General features: G+C 50.1%; 2 protein-coding genes across 4 annotated transcripts in view; one reads left to right on the forward strand and one right to left on the reverse strand.

The window, feature by feature from the left end:
- Window positions 1-455: 455 nt before the first annotated feature.
- GCHFR (GTP cyclohydrolase I feedback regulator) lies at window positions 456-6030 on the reverse strand. Its single transcript, XM_041465136.1, has 3 exons — window positions 5718-6030; window positions 4534-4628; window positions 456-1155 (listed from the first exon to the last, which is right to left on the reverse strand). Exons 1-3 carry the CDS (start codon window positions 5751-5753, stop codon window positions 1032-1034), a joined length of 255 nt encoding a protein of 84 aa, XP_041321070.1. The 5' UTR covers window positions 5754-6030; the 3' UTR covers window positions 456-1031.
- The window catches only part of RMDN3 (regulator of microtubule dynamics 3), a 30064-nt gene continuing 7412 nt past the window's right edge, over window positions 1050-23701 (forward strand). The window contains exons 1-9 of one of the 3 annotated variants that reach the window (XM_041465131.1): window positions 1050-1181; window positions 5234-5424; window positions 9212-9425; window positions 10743-10889; window positions 14037-14307; window positions 14991-15093; window positions 15884-15944; window positions 22694-22769; window positions 23614-23691. In XM_041465131.1, coding sequence (XP_041321065.1) covers window positions 1171-1181; window positions 5234-5424; window positions 9212-9425; window positions 10743-10889; window positions 14037-14307; window positions 14991-15093; window positions 15884-15944; window positions 22694-22769; window positions 23614-23691 — 1152 coding nt within the window. In that variant the 5' untranslated portion in view covers window positions 1050-1170. Of the gene's footprint in view, window positions 1182-5233; window positions 5425-8055; window positions 8243-9211; window positions 9426-10742; window positions 10890-14036; window positions 14308-14990; window positions 15094-15883; window positions 15945-22693; window positions 22770-23613; window positions 23692-23701 lie in introns of those variants that run through there. The other 2 variants (XM_041465132.1, XM_041465133.1) reach the window with 2 other exon arrangements.

The following is a 23701-nucleotide window of genomic DNA, read 5'->3' on the forward strand; positions in this document are numbered from 1 at the left end:
GAATAGAAACTCCCAGGGACTGCTGCCCTTTCCAGGTTTGGGGAAGGAATGGCTGCCTGAGGTTCCAGAAACTCCCAGGGACTGCGGCCCTTATCCCTTTCCAGGTTTGGGGAAGGAATGGCTGCCTGAGGTTCACAGAGTGCACGTGTTACCCTGTCAGTGTGTGTGCTCAGAACAGCTGCCCCATCCCATGGGACAAGGTGTGAGAGGTGCCATCAGAACACCAAACCTTGGAGCTTTTAATTCCTGAAAGCTTGTTCAGGAGCCGTGCATCCAGAGGGATCTGGCAACAGCTTTAAACAACCCACAGAAGGACATTGGTCTCTTTGGAGCAATGTTTTATTGGTGTTACCCCCACAGCAGAATCCATGCACAGTCCCAAACATTCCAGCAGTGCTGGGATTAGAGCCTGCACCTGGAATAGTCACACAAGAACACTTTCTGTGTTATTTTAGGAATCCTGTGTTAGGCTTGGAAGGCAGTCTGGGATCTGAAAGTTTGGTGGTGCTGCTGAGATGGAAGCAGGCCTTGCTGCCAAGGGAAGGGATTCTCAAAGCACTGGAAGTAGGCTTAGTGGTTCCCTCTTGGATTTCAGGGATGAGATGGGATGGTGTCCATGCTTGCTGTCCCTCCCTAACCCCCTGGCCCAGGAGAAGGCATGGAGCTCTCCAGGGCACCCTGAGCAGGAGGCAAAGCGGGCTGTTACTGAGCTTCCTCCAGGGCATGCTGAAAACATGATTAAAATGTAAAAAGCTGGAATGTGCCAGACTGCCATCCCACTGAAGGCAGAGCTGGAGCCATCTGTCCCCTCTGCCAGATTCTGGGCATACCTTCCTCCCCCTGCTCTTGGGAAACTGAACAGGGATGGCAAAATTCCACTGGGTCCAGCTCTGCCTCTGCGCCATTCCTCCCCCTGCCTGAGTGCCTGGAGTCTGGGGCAGGAAGGAATTAAGGGGGGAAAGTTTGCTGCCAGTCCTATAAGATGATCTCCAGCAGGATGTTGTCCGGGTGGAACGCAGGATTCTCCCTGGCTATTCCCTGTGGAGGCACCAGACCAGGGTCTGGCCCACGCCGGTCATGCTGACCACGCGGTAGCCGAGGCTCTCCAGCTTGTCCAGGACCACGCGCGGAGCGTCGTTCACGTAGTACTCACAGCTGCACCCGGGAAAGATGGGAATAAGGTGAGCTGGGGAGGAAGAGATGGGAATTCCCTGGTGGAAGTGAGCCTGCCTCACTGCTGATCCCTCTAAGACCAGCAGCCCCACCTGGCACAGGTGTGTGTGACACAGGGCCTTGGTTAATCCCTAAGGCACAGCCCGAGGTGCCAAACCACAGGAATCCTGTCCAGGAGGGAAGGATCAGGTTGAATGGGAATGTGGCTCAGGGGCTGGTGTCCAGAGCCACATGCTGCTCGGTGACTGGGCTGACACTGCAGCAGAGTGTTCACAGGTAAACACAGTGAGCACGTTTTTAGCATACCTGGGAATTCATGGAGGAGGAGAGGAATTATTCAGGTGTTTCTAAGGAATGAAATCCCAGTGTCCTACCCATGTCAGAGTATGTCTGTGAGATGGGTGGGTTTGAGGGACTGTTAGAATTTGGGAATTGGAACAAAGTGCTGCTTTCAGCCAGGTGGGAAACCTTTGGAAAGCCAGTAGTCTTCATCCTGCATGGAGGTGCCAGGCAAGGTGGAGCCCAGGCTCCTCTGCTCCAGCAGTGCCTGGGAGCTGACACTGGGATCCTTGTCCAGCTCTGATTCCCCGCTGGTTTGTGCTGGCTCCAGGCTTGGAGCACATTCCCACATTCCTACCCCTGAATCCCAGAAGCTCCAGGGCTGTGACACTGCTCCCCAGTGAAGGGACCAGGCACAGACTGGGCTGAATTGGCCTGGGACAGCTGAGCTGAGCTGGCCAGTGAGACCTTTGGATGTGCCAGCCTCTCCTCTGACATGACTTTTGGGATAAGGCTCAGAGCAGCTCAGCTGCAGCTGACTCACAGTGCTGGATAAGAGCAGATAATGATGGGCTGCAGGATCACTGGGGATCCTGTTTGGGCACCTGAACAAAGCTTCTCCTGCTTTTCCTACTAATAATGATTAAAAAAGATCCAAAAGCCTTTCCAAAGCTTCTCCTGCTTGGATTTCAGACCCGTGCTGGAGCTGGGAGTGTTTTAAAGCACAAAATAACCTGAGATGTGAGAGATTTTCCAGTTTCTCAAGACAGACTGTACTTGGCTGTAATTATAGATGTGGTGTAAAGATAATGTGCATTATTATAAGTGTCTTTGAAGTCTGTTCTTCCTCCAGGAGGGTTGCCACATACCCTTCAGATTTGCAGTGGGAGCTGGTAAATATTATTCCCACTATTCAGAGGAAGTAGCAGAGGCAGGGATTTGTAGAAATCTAAAAAACTGTGTAGCTGAGCTAAAAGCAGGAGGCAAGAGCTCCCAGGGCTTTATCCCAGCTGTGTGTTCAGAGAAATGAAGATTGCACACTCCGGGTAACAGATCTGCTGCCATCTCCATGTGCATCCACTTGGGACGGAGGGGCTGGGATACCTGCAAAGCCTTTTCTTCCAGGTAAACCCACCCCACCCCTTGCCCCACCTGGCTGCCCCAAGGGCTCTGACCCCGAGTGAGAGGGCAGGGACCACATCCCTGCTCCCTACACCTTGTGGGACTTAATGAGGGGCTGTGTGTCTGTGCAGCTCCCTCATTACAGGGATTTCAGCTTCACCTACATCCCAGTTTCCCAGAAGGTCTGTGCTGCTTGGGGTTTTCTTTTCCTAAGCTCCCTACAAGGTCATGGCTAAATTTCTGAGTCCCAAGGTGCTGCAGGAAGGGGGTTTGCAGCATCCACAGCCAGGCTCTGCTCATGAAGGAATTGGGGATGGAAAATCCTGCTCAGCCTGCGGATCCCGGAGCTCCCAGCCCTGGCTGGGATTCCGGAGGAGGCGGCTGGGCTGGCACGTGGCTGTGCTCCCGGGGGTGCCAGCAGCCAGGGGACTTTCCCCACTGCTCAGGCACACACGGGAGGACGTGCTGTGCCGCAGGGATGTGCCGCAGGGACACAGCGGAGTTCCCAGCTGTGACACAGACCATGCCAAGGAGCAGGTGGGGCAAGAGGAGCTCAAAACGCTCCGGGCCACAGGGAGAGGAGAAAGGTGGTGAATCCACCAGGGAGATCCCATAGGAAGCTCACATCCCTTCCCCAAAACAGGCAGAATGTGGTGCTTCTTTTCCTTGTAGTGCTGAGGCTCCCCCAGCTGCTGGGGCAGGCACCACAGAGGCTTTTATCTGTCTTTGCCTTCCTTTTCCACCTGAATCCCAGGGATCCTCGCCCAAATCTCTCAGGATCCAGTTCCTTCTTGGAGCCTGTTGTGTTTCTCTGTCTCCCATCCCGTTTCGTAACTCCGGGCTCCGCACGGCGGGTGGCAGCACGACTCTGGCGCTGCTGCCAATCTCTGCCCCACCCACGGGCTTGGGAATAGCAGCACGGAGAGGGATCAGCCCGGCAAACCCCCCAGGAAAGCAGCTGGGATGGGGCAGCCCTCTATGCTTATATTTTATCTCCTTATTATTGACATTTCCCAGCCCACTGAGATTTTTAACGCTGCAGCAGCTGAGGATCCAGCCCTTGGTGTTGGCCAGGCTGGTGCTGAGTAGGAGGGTTTTCCCAGCTCCATGGATGGAAGCTTGGGAACATTTGGGATGAGATGCACCTTCTGTTTTAATGCCTTCTCTTCCTACTCCACACCACAACACATGGAACACAGCAGGAATCGAGCTGCTCCTCTCTGTCAAGTTCTTTTGCATTTGGGGGTTTGTTTTGCTTTGCCATTGTTGTTTTGGGTTTTTTTCCCCACCCCAGGGAAAACCAGGAAGTGGGATACCAAGTGAGGAAAAAAAAGTGGGCCAAACCATGAGGAGGATGCTGGTCACATCTCTGAGTGGCCCTTGGCCAAAGGCTGGGGTCAAACTCAGTGTGGTCAGAGGTGGGGACATGGAGAAGTGTCAAATATCCACGGCTTGGGAACACACCAGTGGAGGGGTCGGAGTCAGGGGTGACACAATGGGAAGCAGCTCCAACCTCAGGGCTCAGCTGCCCATGGAAAAGATTTAGGAGCTGTTGGGAAGGGCTGGCTCAGGTGAAGCCTTGAGCTGCACTGGAGAGTGGGATGGGATGGACAAACAGACTGCAGCTGGGAGGGATGGGAGGGACAGAACCGGGTGAGCATTCTGGTGTCTCAGCACCAATAAAGGCACAGGCAGAGCAAGGCAGGGATGGCACCAAGAGAAGGAAAGGGGGGTCAGGTGCTAAAACAGGGTCAGAGCAAAGGAAAGTAAAGAACCAAGTGAAATATCAGGCAGCATTTCCTTATTAACAGGACACATGGGAGTCCTGGGATTAACTGTGCACATTAACAGGACACATTGGAGTCCTGGGATTAACTGTACAGCTGGAAGGTGCTGTGGGGAATTCCAGGAGTGAAAATGTTCTGCATTTCTTGGGAAAATAAGGAGAGGAGGACTTACAAGTTGTTCCCCAGCGTGCTCCTCTTTGTGGCCCCCAGGATACTCATCAGGTGGGGATCTGAGTGCTCGTCGCCCACCATGGTGGGCCCAGCCTCCTGTGGGACAGGCACAGAGTGGTGAGTGACACATGGTGACACAGCCACCCCCTGTCCCAGCCACTGCCAGGAAGGTGCAGCTGCTCACCCAGGAAGGTTCCAGCCTCAGCTCAGTGCCAGGTTTCACACTGGAAATGTTTGCTTTTCCCCTTTGGCAAAGAGCAGAGCTTCCAAAGTCTCTGGAGGGCAGAGACAGCTCTGTTTCTGGAGGCTGTTCCCTCCAGTGCCATAATCCATGCGTCCCTTCCTCTACCTCATCCATAATCACTCAATCAACTTGTACGACCCCAAATGCCACTGCCAGCAGATGCTTTGGTGCTGCAGCATCCCCACAAATCCCCATTCCCAACCCACGGCTGCTTCCTCTGGGACATCTCCAGTGGCAGCAGCAGCAGTGTCCATCACAACTCCCTCCCTTTGCTCATTTGCTGTTTTCACTGCCCCTGCTTCCTGCCCCAAAGCACACCAAGAGATCCAGGCTTCTGGATGCCGGGAAAAGGGAAACCCCAGATAAACACACAGCTGTGGGCTCCTAGAGAGTCCTGCAGGATGTGGGCGCTGCCAGTGCCGGGGAGTAACGTTTGCTTTGTGGCTTTATTTGACAGGGACAGCCAGCAATCCCACCGGTGCTCCTGGACACTTGATCCCAGCCAGAGATCCCAACCACTGCCCGGCTCCCGTCTGCCCCAGCCGTGCCCACTCCCTTGGCCGCGTTTTCCACCCTGGAATGGCTTTTTGGGGACGAGGGAAAACCGGCTGCGAGGGCGTTCGTGGGATCTCGCCGCAAGTTTCCCAAGTGAGTCGCTATTTGGGACAGGAGGGTTTGGGGCAGCAGAGCCGGGGTGGGGGCACCGGGGGCTCTCACGGGGACCCCTCACCGGCCTCTGGGCACAGCCTGGCCGTGCTGGGGTCCCCCAAAGCTGCGTCACCCCCGACCCCCCAGCAGCAGCAGGGCCAGCCCACGCCGGGATCGCACCGGAGGCACCGGTGACGGTGGCACCGCGGGCTGAGCGGGTCTCACGGCTCGCCCCGGTCGGTTCCTGCCCGCCCCCCGGAATTCCCCACCCCCGGGGGTCCCCCGGGACTCACCAGGCGGATTTGGGTGCTAATGAGCAGGTACGGCATCTCCGCTCCGCCGCTCCCGCCGCCGCTCCAGGGGGACCTGCCCGGGGCCGCCCCCGGTCCCGCCCCGCCACCACCGCCCCCGGGCGGCGGGGGGAAAAGGCTCCCGGAGGAACCCGGGGGGCTCCGATGGATCCCTCGGGATCTCGGCACTGCCCTCCCAACACGGGATGGGCAGGAGGTGACGGGCTGGAAGGTGATGGAGCAGGAGGGGACAGAAGGTGAGGAGTAGGAGGAGATGGAGCAGGAGATGATGGACCGGGAGACAGAGGATGGGAGAGGATGGAGCAGGAGGTGATGGACTGGGAGATAGAGGACAGGAGACGATGAGCAGTGAGAGGATGGAGCAGGAGAGGAGATACAGGGAGATGCAGGACAGGAGATGACGAGCGGGGAGGCAGTGAACTGGGAGATGATGGATAAGGGAGACGAAGAAAACGGAAATTAATAGCAGGGAGATAAAGGACCAGGAAATAACAGCAGGGAGGTGAGGACTGGGAGATGGTGGAGCAGGAGCCAGGCAGGTGGGCCCTGCAGAGCATTCCCACTCCAGTCTGACCAAACATTCCCCTGAAGCAGAATGTTCAGCATTACCAACATTTTTTGGGAAAAAATCTCTTTTTATACTGGCTCCTATTGTCTGAGAACATGGGGGATTTAAATTCCTTCATAATTGGAGAAGTTCAATTTCCTGAGACTGGGAGGCAGAGGCGCTGCATATCCGTTATTATTGATGTGTTATTAATTATTAATTGTTGTTGTTGTTGCTATAATTATTATTGTTGTTGTTGTTAATTGTTATTATTGACATTGTCACTGACCCCTTGGTTGGGTTTGGTGACACACAAGAAACCCCAGAGGCTGATGGTCTCTTCCTAAAGCACGTCCCACAAATCCCAGTATGTCCATTAGGAGTTCCCTGTGGGACACCTCCCCCCAGGGTTAAACATCAGCTTGTTTTGATCATTCCCATCCTCAGCAGAGCCTCTTCCCCAAGTCCTGGAACAGCTGGAATGTTTGCTCATTGCTCTCCTGTCCCAGTGCAAACCTGTTGCCCAATGAACCAAGGGCACATTTCACCCAGCTGGGCTGGATTTTGACAGAATTCCCATAATCCATGACCACTCTGGACCTCTGCTGGGCACGTGTGCTCTGTGGTTACGCAGGGAATTACATGGATATGAAACCCAGACTTTTCCAGAAATTAAAGGAAAACTAGCCAGGGTTCTGGCAGCCTGCCCAGCTCTGGGTCTGACTCTTATGTGGCTCTTTCCTGGGGAAAAAAGATAGGAAGGAAAAAAGAGGGAAATGGGAGCAGAGCTATACATAACATTTTAATATTGAATTTCTTGAGGAGATACCAAAATCTGGGAGGCAGCCAGATCTCATCCATCATCCCAAAGCAGCTTATCACCCTGTGGCTCCCAGCTGGCTGCTCCCAGCTCTGCTTGCACTGGGCTGGCTCGGAATTGCTCCCAATAATTCAGATGAAGGGAAGCAGAAGGTTCTTTGGCTCTGCCCAAATCCTGCTGTCACCCAAACCCCAGGAGCAGGGAGCACACACGGAGGGTTTTCCCTCTCCTGAGTGGCACCTTTCCCTAAGGAATCCTTTGGCTTTTTCAGAAAAGGGTATTTTTAGTTTCAATGATTCTGGGATAAAGAAGTTCTTCCTGGGGGAATCCCACCACATTTCCTGTAGAAGGGAGAATTCCAGCCCCACATGCATGGGATGATTGTTTGGCCATTCCTGTCTCCTTGGCCTATTCCACCTCAAATCCATTGTCTCATCCCAAAACCCGCTGGCTCTGTGCCCACAATCCCAGAGCAGCTCCCTCACTGCAACAACCCGGTTCTGCTCAGCTCCCCAGATCTGGGCACCCCAAATTCCCATTTTTTGGGGCACGTTTGTCCCTCACTGCTGGAAGCTGAACCCCAAACCCAGCGGGGGGAGCGCCCGCAGAGCGTGGGGCTGTGTGGGGACACCTGGCCTGTCCCCTGCCCACCCGGGCCGAGGTGCTGTCACCCCGGCGGGACAGCGGCCGAGGTGGCAGCAGGTGGCAGCCGGCGGCCTTGGGGGTTTTTTCCCGGGCCATGCCGCGGATCCAGGGCCTGGGGGCCGGCGGTGACACCGGCGGAGGGCGGCCCGGCTCCAGCTCCGGCTCCGGCTCCGCGTCCCCGTCCCTGTCGCGCTGCCACCGCACGCGCGCGCCGCTGTGGGCGTGGCCCCGCCGCCCCGCGCGCCCATGACGTCACTCGCCCCTAGACCACCCCTCGCTCCCCCCCGTAGTCGCCTCTCCGTGACGCCATCGCGCCGCGCCGCGGGCGGTGCCGCGCGGCCCGAGCGGCCATGGTGGTGCCGGTGGCGGAGCCGGCCCGGGCCGGGCCCCGGCTGGGGATGGCGCTGGGGCTGGCGGCGGGCGCCGGCCTCTGCCTCGGCGTGATCTGGGTCATGCGCCGCCGCTCCAAGGAGGCGGCGGGGCCGCCGTGCCGCGGTACGAGCGGGGTCGAGCGGCGGGGAAGCCGGGTCGGGATGCGGGGAATGGGGTTGGAATAGAGGGAATGGGGCTGGAATGGGCAAATGGGATAGGGAGGCAGGAGCTGGAATGGAGGAGATGGAATGGGGTTGGAATAGACACCAGTGGGGTTGGAATACGAAGGGTGGAAAACGCACTTGGAGTTGGAAGAATGGGGTTGAAACGGGGGGAGTGGGGTTGTAATGTGGGAAATGGGGTTGGAAAAGGAAGAATGGGGCTGGAGTAGGGGAGAATAGGGATTGAATGCGGGGAATGGGATGGAATGGGGGAGCAGGGCTGGAATAGGGGGGAATGGGGCCGGGACAGGGGGAAGTGAGCTTTGGGGGGTTGGGCTTTTAGAATGCTGGTTCGGAACCCTGAACTTCCTGAATGTCATCCACATCTGTGCCAAACTTCGGGAACAGAAAATGAAACCATGGAATGGTTTGGGTGGAAAGAGAACTTAAAGCTCATCCAGTGCCACCCCTGCCATGGGCAGGGACACCTTCCACTATCCCAGGCTGCTCCAAACCCCAACCAGCCTGGCCTCGGACACTTCCAGGGATCCAGGGGCAGCCACAGCCTCTCTGGGCAACCTGTGCCAGGGCCTCAGCACCCTCACAGGGAAAGATTCCTTCCAGTATCCCTTCTAAATCTCCTCTTTTCTAGTTTGGAGTTACTCCCTTTTGTCCTGTCACTCCAGGCCCTTGCAAAGAGCTTCTTTTCCATTTCTCCTTAGGCTCCTTCAAGGGGCAGTTGGGTCACTGCAGAGCCTTGGCTTTTCCAGGCTGAACAATCCCATCTCTCCCAGCCTTTCCCTGCAGCAGAGCTGCTGCTCCCCTCTGTCCCCACCCACAGCAAGCCTCCTGTCCCCTGCCAGCGGAGCCATGCACGTTCCCCTCCCCCCGGAATCCTTTCCCGCTGGGATCTGACTGTGCTGTGCTGCAGGCCAGGCCGTGCCCGTGCCGGTGCCCCGGGCGCTGCTCCCGGCGGGAGATGGAGATGGAGCCGTGCCCAGCCCCCTGCTGAGGCAGGACGAGCAGCTGGAGCTGCTGGAGCGCCTGGACTTCGTGGTGAGCAACGTGGCCGAGCTGAGGAAGGAGGTGGAGGAGCTGCGGAGCAGCCTGCAGGACCTGGCCGCGGGGATCGTGGGGGAAATCAGGTACTGCCCCTCTCTCCTGGGACACTGCCGCTGCATCCCGGGAGCTGGGAGGGACCTCGGAGCCCTCCCACCCACGGGCAGCGACACCTTCCACCGGCCCAGGCTGCTCCAAGCCCGTCCAGCCTGGCCTGGAGCACTCCCAAGGGATGGGGCAGCCACAGCTTCCCTGGGAAATCCATTCCAGTGCTGCACCACCCTCACAGGGAAAGTTCCAGTCCCTGTAGCCAGCCTAAATTTCCTCTCTTCCAGTCTGAGCCTGTGCTGTCACTCCAGTTCCTTTTGCAGGGGCTGGATGGACATCACATCTGTGGATTCCGTAAGGGCTGGCCATGGGCTGTCCATGGAGAGGGATTTGCTTTACCTGCAGATACATTATATTATATATTATATAAAATTATATATATGTAATATAAACCATTATATATTACATATTATATTATTATATATTATACGTAAAATAGATATTATATAACTTATACATATTGTTGTATAATATGCATATTATATATTATATAATATACAGTATATATTATATATTACATGAGAATACATTAATATATAATACATAATATAATAATATAATAATCATTCTATTCTATGATATATATTATATAATGATCATTACATATTATGCATTATATATTATATAATTATATTATATAACAATCATTATATATTATACATTATATATTATATAATTATATACTATTCATTGTATATAACATAATATAGCATATGTAGTGTATAATCTAACATATCTAATAAGTTACATTAGATACATTATATTATATATTATATCATTATACATATATGTAAAATATATAACTATATATGATATACTGTACAATATACATTATATATTACGTAATATAACAACACAATAATAATACATTAATACATAATACTATATATGATATACTATACAATATACATTATATATTACATAATATAACAACACAATAATAATACATTAATACATAATACAAAATGTAACAATACATTACATGATATGATATATAACTGTAACTTTATATATATAATACATTATATCTATTATCTAATTGTGTGTATATGTTATATATGATATAAAATAACACCTAATACATTATATTAGATACATTGTATTGTATAATATATATTATGTATCATACAGAACACAACATCAGCTCCATTTGAGTTTGTACAAACAGGAGTGAGCCACCTCGTGAATTCTTTGCCTAGAAAGGGAATTGTCTGAAGTCTGCTGGAGAGGAGAACGGGAATAGCAGACATTTCACTACCAAATATTTATTTCTCTTCCTTTTTCTTTCCCTCCAGGACCCACCTGGAGGAAACCCAGCGCGTGGCTCGCCGGAGGAAGTTCCCCTTCTCCAGGGAGAGAAGTGACTCCACAGGCTCCAGCTCCATTTATTTCACAGCCAGCTCAGGGAAGCTCAACACAGATGATGGAGAGAGTGAAGGGGGGTAAGCAGAGCACTGGGACAGATGTTTTAGGGGATTTGGTGCCACATCTGGGCAGTTTGGAAGATAAAGAAGGGAATTTTCTTCCCCTACAGCCTGTTTTAATTTGCTTTTGTTACAGTGTGTTACTGCCAGGGCCAGACTGAGAGACCTGAAATGATCCTTTAAGAGAAAGGAAAAAAAAATTGAGGGGTTTTAAAGAAACAATTTGATTAAGGAACCTTGCAGAAGGAAGGGAAGTACGAGTCCAGCCTGGCAATGGAGTGTAAGAGAGTTTGGAAATCAAATTTCCAGACAATATATTTTCTATTATATTAAAATGATCAAATCATCAGATCAGCAAACATCCTGCGGTGAAAGGGACCCAGGAGGATCATCCAAGTCCAGCTCTTGGCCCTGCACACGACAGAAAGTTCTGTGTGGTGTAAGAACATCATTAAAAATGCCAGTAGAGCTGCAGGTTTATTCCTGTTGGACAGGTAACAAGTTCTCCTGCGCCTGTGACTGCTGATTTTCTGAGGAAATGCTGCTCCCTTGTGCCTGAATCTGACCACTTCTGTCGCTTTTGGGGTATGGAAGTGTGTCCCAAAACAGCTGGTGCTGCTATATACATTTTCCCAGAGCAGTTGGGATGAAATATCATTTAAAGAGGGATTTTAGAGCAGTGGGAGTATTTAATTTTTAGAGCAGTGGGGGAATTTGGGCAGCCAGATGACCTGAGAGCTGGTGCCAGCTGGCATTTCAGCAGGGATTTGTCCTGCCAGGACAAAGGACAGGAATCTGGGACTGCCTTAAGCTCCTGTTTGTCTCTAATAACTAGAGCTGGTGAGGGTTGTAGAACTTCATTCAGCTCAAGTGGGTGTTGGGATGAGAGGGAAATTAGGGAGGGAGTGATTCATGGTGGTGTAATAGGTAACGAGGCTGCAGAACAGATTTTGGAGCTGTGGAGTTGGTTCTGAAGGCAGGGCTTGGGTGTTTGGGTAACAGCAGATGCACTGAGTCACCAGGGGACAAGGGTTTGTTTAAAACTGCTGGAAAAGAGGATTTTGGCCACACATCCCAGCCCTGGCTCCTCTCAGATCATAGAAAAGTGTGAGTTGTGACAGAGGCCAAGAATTCAGGGTTACAGAAAAGGCACATCCTGAAGGGACAGGGGTGTATTTCGCTGCAAAACCTCGTTAATTTATTGGGAATCCAGTGGTGGTTGGTGGAGTCCTCACCTTTTAATTAACATCTGTAATTAGCTGTAATCACCAGTGTGGGGATTGGTGGATTAGCAGCTCTCACCTGATGTAAAACTGGAATCCCAGGTATTCCTCACTTTGGTGCTACACAGAGGGGTGTAAAAATATCAGTCAGGCCAGGACCAGTGCCTGTAGTGTGCAGTGTTATAAAAGTGCTTGAAAAGTAACATTTTCAGGGTAGGAAATGCAAATTTTGGAAAAATTTATTGAAGTTTTGAAGCATGCACTGGGAGGAGGATGAGCCTGTTGCCAACAGATGGATTTCAGCTGGGTGTTCCTTGCTGAATTCTTTCAGTGGAACCCCCAATTTCAGCTTTATTTTGTGAACCGTGTGGGCATGAGCAGCTTCTCCAATTTCAGACACAATTCTCAAAAATCTCCCAAGATTTTTCAGGGGGGTTGTGCTGCTTAATTTCCCTGTGTGGCTTTGGGTTTTGGGATTCTTCACCTCCTCTTCCCATGGGTTCTGTTTTCCTTCAGGACTGCCATATTAAAGCATTCCAGAGCTTTCCATCATTGTAAACTCAGGAAGACAGGCTGATAGCACCTAAATCCCCTAATCTCCCTGAAAACTTTGGGCTTCCTTGTGTTTTTGAACTGGCAGAATCTCGTAGGGGCTGTCTGGCAGAAAACACGGTTGGTTTTTGAGCTGAAGGGCTGAAACCTTGGCAGCTGCCAGTAAAATCTTGGGGCTTAGGATGGGGAAGTCAGGGAATTTGAGGAGTTTGTGTTTAATTTCTAGAAATGGGGTGGTCTGGAGAACTAATAATTCATTATTATTAAGAAATGTAAATAAATGAGGGTTTTAATCTGAGGCAGAGCCGTGCCAGAGTCACCTGCTCTTGTGTTGGTTGTCCATTAATTCAGTGTCATCTCCAGCATGGCCCCATCATCTCCTGCCTTTGCAGTGTGAGGCTGGTGCTTTATTTCTCACCTTAAAATGTTTCAGGACAGCATGGTGGGGTTTTGAAAGTCTGGGTGGGGGTTGGAGGCTGCAGCGAAGGAGCAGAGAAGGGAATTCCTGAGAATTAGGGATGGTTCTCAGGAAGCTTTGATAGCCAAATGTGTCTTGTTATCTGTGTGTGGGCAAAGCCCTGTCACTGCCTCCTTCAGATAGGGGCTGTGGTCACATATCTGTGTCCCCAGACAGAGGCAGGGCCTCAGGGCTGTCCCTGGGAGGAGCAATCAGCCAGGACAGAGGGAAGCACAGCTGGAGGTACCCAGTGCCCCAGAGTGCAGGGAACTCGGATCCAGCAGAGCTGCTGAAGTTCTCTTGGGCAGTTACTGACTTAAATCAACAAATTCCCTGTGTTCAAGTGCACATTTTGAAGTGACTGGCTGGTTTGTGCCTGTTCTGTAGTTAAAAGCTTGCAGATGAAAGTGAGAATTGGATTCCTTTCCAAACAAGACAGATAGTCTTGTTTGAAAAGGAATCAGCTCTGTAAGTAGACTCCCTCCTGCTGTAGTACCACTGTGTAACCCTGGTTTAAATCTAAAATTTTAAATTCCCAGCTTTAGTGCTGGGCGAGCTTAATTTTCTCCATTCTCAGGAGCTCTGATCTGAGCGTTACAAGATCACTGGGGTTAGGAGGAGCTGACAGGGTGTGCAGGGGAGGTGGGGACAGTTGGAATACTGGAATGGTTTGGGTGAGAAGGGACCTTAAAGTCATCCAGTGCCACCCCTGCCCTGGGCAGGGACACCTTCCATAGAGCAGGTTGCTCAAAACTGACTTAGGACTTAACTGTGTTGTCACCTTCACCCTTCATCTTTCTGAGGGTGATACGAGAGATGAGGTTGTGTGGGACACTTGGGTTGTGCAGTTTTCTCTGGGGTAAGCTGAGATAGCGTTCTTCTCCCGAGGAACAGCTCCTCAGACTGCTTTGGTGATGTTTGTTTCCCCCAAAGTTACACCACGGCCAACGCCGAGTCCGACTACGAGCGGGAGTCGGAGCGGGAGTCGGAGCGGGAGAGCGAGGACGAAGTGAGCTGTGACACCGTGAGGACCATGCGCAGGGACTCCCTGGAGCTGGCCCCCGAGGATGAGAACCCCCTGCTGCTGGAGGCCTCGCTGGACGAGGGGCTGGGCCAGCTCCTGGAGCAGGCTGACCGCCTGCACAGCGGGGATGAGCAGGACAGGAGAGAGGGCTTCCAGCTGCTCCTCAACAACAAGCTGGCGGTATAGGTGCCTTGTTGTATTTTCCAGCATCAGGGGAGGGTCAGCTTGGATGTCAGGAGGGATTTCTTCGCTCAGAGTCCAACCTGGAACTGATCCCAACCTTGTCACCCAGCCCAGAGCACTGAGTGCCATGTCCAGTCATTCCTTGGACACCTCCAGAGATGGGGACTCTACCACCTCCCTGGGCAGCCCCTTCCATTGCCTGACCACCCTTTCCAGGAAGAAATTCCTTCTGGTGTCCAACCTGCCCTGGCACAACCTGAGGCCGTTTCCTCTTGTCCTATCCCTTGTTCCTTGGGAACAGAGCCCAGTTCCCCCTGACTGCCCGTTCCTGTCAGGGAGTTATGGAGAGGGAAAAGGTCCCTCCTGAGCCTCCTTTTCTCCAGGCTAAGTCCCCTCAGCTCTGTTCCCTTCCCTGGACATGCCCCATCCCCTCCCTCACTGCCTTTCCTGACTTGAGAAGCCCAGAGCTGGGCACAGCACTGGAGGTGCCCCTGCAGTTCCCAGCACAGGGAACTCCTCTGCAGCACTGAGCTCCAAACTCACCCTCACTGTGAGGTGTGTTCTTCCTTTGGAATTGGGGCATTTTAAGGCTCAGAAAAATCCCTGCGTGCCTGGAGCTGCGAGTGCCCTGCTCAGGCAGCGCTGACGCGGGCCGCGGGGGCTGTTTGTGTTCCCTGCAGTACGCGGGGCAGCGCGAGTTCCTGTGGCGCCTGGCGCGGGCGCACTGCGACATGTGGGAGCTGACGGAGGACAAGGACGAGAGGAGGTCCTATGCCACAGGGGGTAAGCAGTTCCCTGCTGCCACTCAGCTGCACAGCCCCTCCGCCTGCCAGCAGGGCCGTGGATTCACTGGTTTTCCCGAGAATGTGGTTTTTAGGGGGGTGGGAAGCAGCGTTTTAAATGGATTTTTTTTGTGTTTAAAAATTGAGCTTTCTGAAGGAGTCTAAATAGTGTACTTAGAGCTGGGAAAGTTGTTTCTCAAACCTGTCATCCATTTCTCTGTGATACTAAAATAAACCATAAATATAAAATAAACAAGCTTTGCTGTAGCATACTGGATTTTCTCTGTCCCAGCACGTGCAGATATGAAAACAATACCTATTTTTAAATTCGCATTAACTTCATTCCCTCTTTGTTCCTTACCACCTCAAAGGTGTCTGCAAGATTTTAGGTGAGTCACAATAGGAAAAAAGTAATCTCTATTACAGTTAAGATGTGCAATAAAAGATACTAATCTAAATAATTTCTGTCTTGTTTATTATGCACAAAACAAAATAGAGTTAGTTAATACTGTAGCTAATATAATTACTCTTTTCTGGGAATCAGAGGAGCCATTTAAACATGGAATTCTGAGTTTTATATTGTTCTTTTAGCCATCAATAGTTGCTTAGTTTTCAGCTTTTTGAACCTGCCAGAAGATAAAATGATGGGATGTTTCCAAGCCAAATGCATTATCAAATTGACAAATATATGACTTTTATGCTGTTCTGTTGCTCTGACAGCCTCTCTGAGAGAAAGAAACTGGGAGAGAAAACAACTGAATTTCTTACCTCTGATTACTTTTTTGTTCCAGGGAAGGAAGAGCTGGAACTTGCCTTGCACAAATGGGATCAAAGTGCTGAGTGCCACCAGTGGTAAGTGACTTTTTACTTCTTGCTTTTAAGAAGCGTAGGAAAAGGACCTGGAGGATTTTGTGAGCTGAGCTGCAGTTAAAAAAAATACAAACCCCCTACAAACTTCTTTGCTGTTGCTTGCACTGTGCCACACTCGTGGCGTTTTTCCATAAAAAGCCATTTTTAACAGCTTTGCTTACTTGGTGTAGGGAATAACTCGACAGACAGTAGGTTTGGTTGTGATGGTAGGAGTAAATTTGGGGTATCTTACAGCAACTTAATTATGAATTTCTCTCTGAAGAGTTCTGGAGGAAAAGCTGCCAGGTGGAGCTGTTTTTGAGGCAAGAGGGGATGTGTTTGACTCCATCAGCCAGGTCTGGGAGTGTGGGCTTGGTGCTGTGCCAAATTCCCTATTTTCCACTGAGTTCTGGAGGAAGGAAATCCATCACTCTCATCAGACAGGCTTTTAGAGTCTCCTGGAAGTGTTTTCTGCCACTGCTGGCTCTGCTCTCATCACCCTGCAGGGCCCTTGGCTTGGACATGAAGGGACACAGCTGCACGTGGCTCTTCTTTATTTAAACACAGATATTTTATGTATTTGTTCCATGCTAAAAGAAGAGGTGATCTGCAGTTCAGCCAGGCAGTGGTGACCAACATTTCTGCCCAGGGTTTCAGGGAGGAGGCAGGAGAGGGGGCAGGACCTGGCTCCCTTCAGCAGCCTGGAGGAGCAGGCTGTGCTTCCAGCTCGTGTGGGGGATTTTTAAATGTCCTTTGTAAAAATTACTCCAAAAGAGAGTTTGTGGAGTGGCACAGGTACTTGGAGATAAGGGAATGTGCTTTTCTGTTACTCTGGTGAATTCCTCTGTGAATGGTGTTTGTCAGCAGTTGCACTGAAGGATTGACAGCACTTCAATTAGAATAAAAGGGATTTTTTTTTTCTTCTTTAATGAAAATTATTGGGAAGAGAGGTTGCTTTTCTGTTGCTCTGGTGAATTCCTCTGTGAATGGTGTTTGTCAGCAGTTGCACTGAAGGATTGACAGCACTTCAATTAGAATAAAAGGGATTTTTTTTTCTTCTTTAATGAATATTATTGGGAAAAGAGGTTCCTGAGTGTCTTTGCCAAACAAGATCTGTGCTCTTGCAATGAGTAAATTTGCTTGAAGGATTCTTTTGAACTACTGGCATCTGAATAAATGCCTTTATCATCTTAAACTGTGTTTCATCTGTTGGTAATGAATTACTGCTCTCAATTAAAGCTTTGATTGGAAGCAGGAATTTGGGAGCAGGAAAATCTCCAGCAGATCATGGTGCTGGGCTCTTGTCTGCTGGCTTAACATCTTCGAATGAATGGGGTTTAGTTGCCAGAGTGAATCTTAGAATTTGTGTTTTACAAAGCCAGGTTCCACTCCCATGTCCAAATATTGACAGTTTTGCCTTGGAATTCCAAGTTTCGGAATTTTGACAATTCTTGGCCCCTCAGACCCCTTTCCCAAACAGGGATAAGGCTCCTTCCTGCACAGCTACATCTTGCTTCCAGTTCTCCAGGGCAGCTGGGGGAAGGAAGCAGCAGAGCAGCATGTGGGAGGTGTGGGATTTCTTGGGAATGAATATGTAACTCCCTTTATCAGCACACAAATTACTATTTTCTGCCACGAATAGAACAGGAAATTATTCCCTTCCCAGCTCTGAAGTGGTCACAAGCTGGCTTAATTGCAGTCTTTCTTTATGCTAATTGAATTTACCCTGGGGAGAAAAAGCAGCAGAGGTTTTAAAGCTTTTTTGGGGCGGATTTGATGTCCCAGCTCTTGGGGGAAGTGATCAGAGAACACTGTTCACATTTATTTAAATTACAGTTTTGTTCTGTTATATTTCTCTCTAGTGACTAATTTCCTTGCTGAAGAATCCTTTATTATCTTCTGTCACAGGGGAATAATTTATTATCTCTCACCACCCATGTTGTCTTTCCAATATTCTTCTCCCTCTTACAGTTTTTCAGACAAAAAGTGGATGGATTCAGTGCAGGACACAAGCTGGGAGAGTGGCATGGCTTTGTGCTGGTGTGATGGTCCTTTGCATTCTTTCTTCTACACACAGCAGCACACACCAGCATCTTTCTCTTTCCCACTTTAACAGAACTATTCCCAGTTATTTAGCTGCCTCTCCACACGGGCTGTGTGAAACCTGATGGTGCAGGTCTCCTGGGCTGAGTTTTTTTCTCTGTGCGTGTGCATCATTTCATGTTGATTTTCTCTTTTGTCAGTTGCCTCTTGAAAGTTTGTGGATTCCTTCAGATGAAATTATGCTGGTTTTTGGTGCTTATTCATTGTCTTTTGTGCTTGTTATTTCCTCCTGCTGCCCACATCATTCCCAGTTTTTGAGGTGCTGAGGAAGGCAAGAGGTACTTTGCCTATAGTTACCATTGCAAGGAAAGATTTCTCCCCTCAGTGCCTCGTTGTTGTTCAGTCATCACTGACGTTTTAAAGAAACAAAGAAAGAAAATAAGTGGGGAAGGGAAGGATTTCTGCTGGGGAATCAGTGCTGGCTACAGCTCCGTTCAGGGCTGGAAGGATTTGTGGTTTCTCAGGAGTGCCAGGGAGAGCAGTAAGTGTGTGGGGCTGTGTCTGGCCTGGCTTTGGGATCTGCCCAAGCACAAAGGAGAGGCTTTCATGGCTCTGCTCTGGCCGTGGAGTGTGGGACAAAGCTCTCCTTGTAGCTGCTGTGTTGGAAGCCGGCCGGTCCCAAGGGAGCCATCTCGGGGCAGGATGGAGCAGGAGTTTGGTCAGGGCTGCACAGACAAGCCAGCCTTGTGCAGGGGGCTGATCTCTGCCCCTGCTGCCCTTGGGATGTTCCCTTGGGAAATGTGGCAGTTGTGTTGGGCACTAAATGCATTTAGTGCCTTCAGATGGGATCTGTGTGTGGGAGGGGAGGGATTCACAGGGAATGATCTTAGAGCCTCTCTGCTCCTGACTTACAATTACCTGGTTCTTACCTTGGATTTAGACACCAGGGTTGCCTCTGCTTTGATTGTCAAAGATCCCTGAGCAGGTGGAACTTTTGTCCATTTAAACTGATTTCTCCATGAGCTCATGTCAGCTCTTGAGTAGGACAGAGCAAGTTCCCAAGTCTGGTTTTACTTTTAGGGATGGATGGATGGATGGATGGAGCATCAGTGGCTACACAGACCTGTCAGAAATGAATTGAGAAACAACTGTGGCCTTCTAGAATTCCCAGCCTATTCCCTGTGGGTCTTTGCAGCACAGCTGCAAGCTCAAGGCAGCAGCTTTAGGGATCAGGAAAGGAGAGCGAGCTGTGGATTTGCCTTGGCTTCCATTCCTCTTGCTAAAAGTAATACTGGAAGTGCAACCAGAGGGATTTCAGAGAAACCTGAGGAAAATGGTGCAGGTGCTGTGTCAGGAGCTGTAGTTTGAGTTGGACATTTTGCCCTGGAAATGAAGCACTGCCTGCTGAAAGCCCTCGCTGTGGGAGGAATAATAAGCTGCAGCCCCCTTGGGGTTGTCCTGAGTGTTATGGAGAAGTGGGATTGGGTTGGCTGAGTCTCCAGAATGTGCCCTTTCTTCTGGAGAGTCTGGTGGAACATCTTGATCACCAGCCCTTTTCAGTTCCGTGGGTACATCTGGCTGGCCGTGGGCAGATCCTGGATTTTTGAAAAGTCACAGCATTCCGGATGTGCCTGGGAGATGGCTTTGATTTAACACCTGGCAATGCTTCAGGATTTCACTCCTGCTGCGTCACTGCCCAGATCTGGCCAATTCTGAGCCAGATTCTGGATTTATGAGCCGAGCATTTTCTGTTCTGCAGGCAGATTAAACAGGGAATCTGCTGTCAGTGTGGTATGGAGCAGGAGCAGCTGTAGCAATAGGTGTTAGATAGTTCAGAATGTAGTGGAGGGAAAATAACATGGAATTAGAGGTGTCTGAGTGCAGCCCCCTGATTTGTCTGCCCTGGAAGGTGAACTCAGAAACGTGAACATCCAGAGTACGGGAGCGCTCCCATATTGGTGTTTGTGGCTGTAAGGAACAGGGAACGTCAGCCTTCCCCACTTTTTCCTTCCATCTTGTCTCCCCTTGGAAGAGCCAAAGTTGTTTTCCCCAATCTCTTCAGGATTAGCTGGTCATTAATTTCTGGTGGAGTCACTGGGAATTCTGCTGTCTCTCCCAAAACACTAATTCCCAAATAAATTCTTATTTTAATTTTTGCTTGTTGCAGTCTAAAGACCTGCCTGCTAATTCCCTGTCCCCTTACTCAAGTGGAGGGACTCACATACATCTACCCAGTGCACAGGAAGGTAAAAAACTGGGAATGCTCACAAAACATTGGAAAAACTCTCTTTGAGGTGGTTAAAAGAGCTAAGAGCTGTGTTTGGGCTAGCAGAGCTCCCTGACTGTGGAGGGGAGATGCTGGAGGCTCTGTATTCCATAGCAGAGTCCTGCTTCCAGGGAAGTCAGAGTGCAGAACCCAAAAACTCCTTAAATCCTGGAGATTTAAGCTGGAAGATCAGGCTCTCTCAGCTGGGGGTTCCTGCTTTCACAGTTTATTTTCTAATAAACGAGAAAATCCTGAGCTGAGATTCCTGGGGGAAGTGGTGTGTCAGCAGCTTAATGGGAGCTCTGGCTGCTAATTAATCAAGGGATATCCTAAGGAAAGCTCTGGATGGATCTGAGCAGTAATGCACAGGGCACCCACTGGTTGCAGGGGATGAAAACCCCCATCATCATGATTTTTTTCTCTCCTGGTGCTGCTGCTCAGCCCTCCTGCACCTCCACAGTGCTCTGGTGATGCTCATCCCGAGGCATCCCATGGAATGAGCTGGAATAAATGACTCCATCCTGCCCAGCTGAGCAAGCAGGGGAGAGAACAGCAGAAAGCAGAGCCTAAAATCCCAGAAGTGCAGAGTTGTGGGTGTGAAAATCCCCCACAGTCCAGAACCTGGGATTAGCAAAGCTGGGTTGGGAAGAATTATCTTTCCTGGGTGTCTCTTCCCATATATATTTTTTTTTAGTTTATTTCATGGCACTAAAATAGGACTGAAATTTAATTTATTGCTGCTTTTATGGCTTTTTTATCAACATTTCACCAGGCTGTTAAAAAAGCCCTGGAATTTATATTTGGCATGAGACAACTGTGTGATTTATTGTCTAGGAGTATTTTATCTCATGATCTTAGAAAATAAGCTTTTTATTGGCTTGTATTTCTCAACCCCTGTCATGTTGTGGTTAGGGATGTTTAGTTCAGGCTGGTGTTTGTTGGGAAACAAACTGGAGAAGATCCTAAAAACACTTACTCCATCATCTGCACACAACAGAGTGGGGCTGTGGAGCCCCAGCAGCAGGGAAAGATTTTTTTCCAGCTGATAGGAAAAGATGTTATGTCCCATAACCCACTGATTTGATAATCCTTGCCTTTACCACGAAAATTAAGAATTTTAGAGCTGATCCAAGAGCTTTTCCACAAGAAAGGTACCAAAGGAAGAGATTTAAGGCAAAATGCTAAATTGTTCAGGAATCGTGACTTCGTGCTGTAACTTACACACTGGAAATGGAGCAGTGAGGTGTGAGGGGATTTGTGGGATTTTGTGACTCTGAGGAAAGTGTAATTGGAGATTTAAAGGTCTCCTGACAGATTCCTGCACATCTGCTGTGGTTAATCATCCCAAAGGATGCTTTGGGATATCGGGATCTGTGGCAGCACTGGGGTGTGGGTGTAGGAACGGGGATTTTTATTTGCATCTTTCTGCTTTTCAGCTTTATTTTTTGCAAGAATGAGCCATGTTATTGATTTGTCTCTCTGTTCCACCTGGTATTTCTTGAACCAAACTCAGAGCAGGGATGGAAATGTCCTCCACTCCCAGAGCTCTCGCCCAAGCAGGATAGGAGAGGCCAAACTTCCATCTGCATGTTCTGTCCCACTTGAAGCTCTCTGAGCTGTTGTTTCTTGGGAAGTGATGCAGGGAGGGAGGATTTGATCCGCTGTGGTGCAGGGAGGTGAGGTGGGAGGGTGCAAATCCACAGGGAATTAATCTTGAATTTCACAGCTCGTGCAGTAGCTGCTTTTGCTGGGGCCTTGCTTCTCAGGCTCACAGCTCAAGGTCTCTTACTGGACTAAACTAAATGTCTTGGCACTTTCAACACTGAGCACGTGTCATTCTGTTTGCCAGCTGCAGGATGTAGGTAGGTGTTCCAGGTGTTTCCCTGGGAGCAGAGCCCTGTGTGCTGCTGCTGTGTAAGGGCGTGGCTGTGCACTTAGTTCTTTAGAGCTGCTCTTAGTCTGCCTCTTGCTGCAGCAACTTCACTCTGCCCTGCTCTGGGTTCTGGCACAGCTTTCCCTGCTCAGAGAAGCAATTCCAGCTGTGCAGGTGTGCTGCTCCTGGTTTTAGGCATCAGTGCAGTGAGTTTGTGTCGCACCCAACCCCTCTGGCTGCCTCTTCCTTCCAGCTCCTTCCTTCCTGGGTGCTACAGTTTTGCTGCTTGTGTCTCTTCCTGTGGGGGATGTGCTGTATTCCTTGTTTTCCCCACTAAGGTGTGAAGCTTTAATGCACTTCACAGAATCTTGGGATGCTTTGGGTTGGAAGGAACATTAAAGCTTTTCCACCCCTGCCATGGGCAGGGCCACCTTCCACTATCCCAGGCTGCTCCAAGCTCTGTCCAGCCTGGCTTTGAGCACTTTCCTTCTGCAGCCATGGACAGCAGGTAAATGTGGATTCAATGTGGATTCAGTCCCAGCTGGCTCATGCAGGTGCCTCCCCATGCAGGTTTGCCGTCCTTTGTGGGCAGGTGTCGGAGCAGGAGAGCATTTCCAAGCGCATCCAGGCTGGATATGTTTTCAAGGTGAGTGGCCAGGAGGTGCTGGGCTTTGTGTGAGTATCAAACAACACTCATTTCTGCAGCAGGAAATTGGGAAAATTGGCTCCACTTCTTCTTAGGGAAGCAGTGGATTTCAGAGATGCCATGAGTGGGTGGTTTGGGGTGAGGAGACTGATTCCAGCCATGCCTTTAGGGAGTGACCAGGCTGACTCTGCAGTTTTACACACTCTAATTGCAGAAAGAAAAGAAATCTTGCAAATTAATTTAGGTAAAGAATGAGACTTGGAGCTTGAAACATGGAATTATTGTGTGGTGACAACATACAGCACCAGCTTGTCTGCAGTATGTGCCTGTGAGCAACCTGCACCCTCCCAGGAAGCAGTTTCTGCTCAAAGAGGATTTAATTTGCCTCAAATTCCCTTTTTTTTTATTCCTAATATTATTGCTGTTGTTATGATGCCTTGTGGATGTTCCAGGGGAAAAGGATATACATGGAACAGGCCACAGGTTACTGTTTCCCCATCAGCCTTTGGCATGATCAGTGAGGTTATGGCAAAGCTCTGGAGCAGCAGTAAAATGCAGGGCAGCTTCTTTGTGTGTGTGTGTGCAGCAGTTCCTGTCCCTGAGACTGGAGAAATGCTGCATGCAGGGCAGCTTCTTTGTGTGTGTGTGTGTGTGTGTGCAGCAATTCCTGTCCCTGAGGCTGGAGAAATGCTGCTTTGCCTTGCTCACTGAATCCAGTCTCATTTTACTGTTTGTGACACTTAAATTGTGGATTCCTTCCTTTCCTCTTTCTCCACCTGCTCTGGTGGGTATTTTACTTGCTTTTGACAAAGAAGTGACACGTGCTGGTGATGCTTTCCCACAGGAACACATTGACAAAGCCATTGCCCTGAAGCCACAGGACCCACAGCTCTACTATCTGCTGGGCAGGTGGTGTTACCAGGTAACAGAGT

This window comes from Pyrgilauda ruficollis, unplaced genomic scaffold (genome assembly GCF_017590135.1).
Source record: "Pyrgilauda ruficollis isolate IOZ18807 unplaced genomic scaffold, ASM1759013v1 scaffold187, whole genome shotgun sequence".
Classification (NCBI taxonomy): domain Eukaryota; kingdom Metazoa; phylum Chordata; class Aves; order Passeriformes; family Passeridae; genus Pyrgilauda; species Pyrgilauda ruficollis.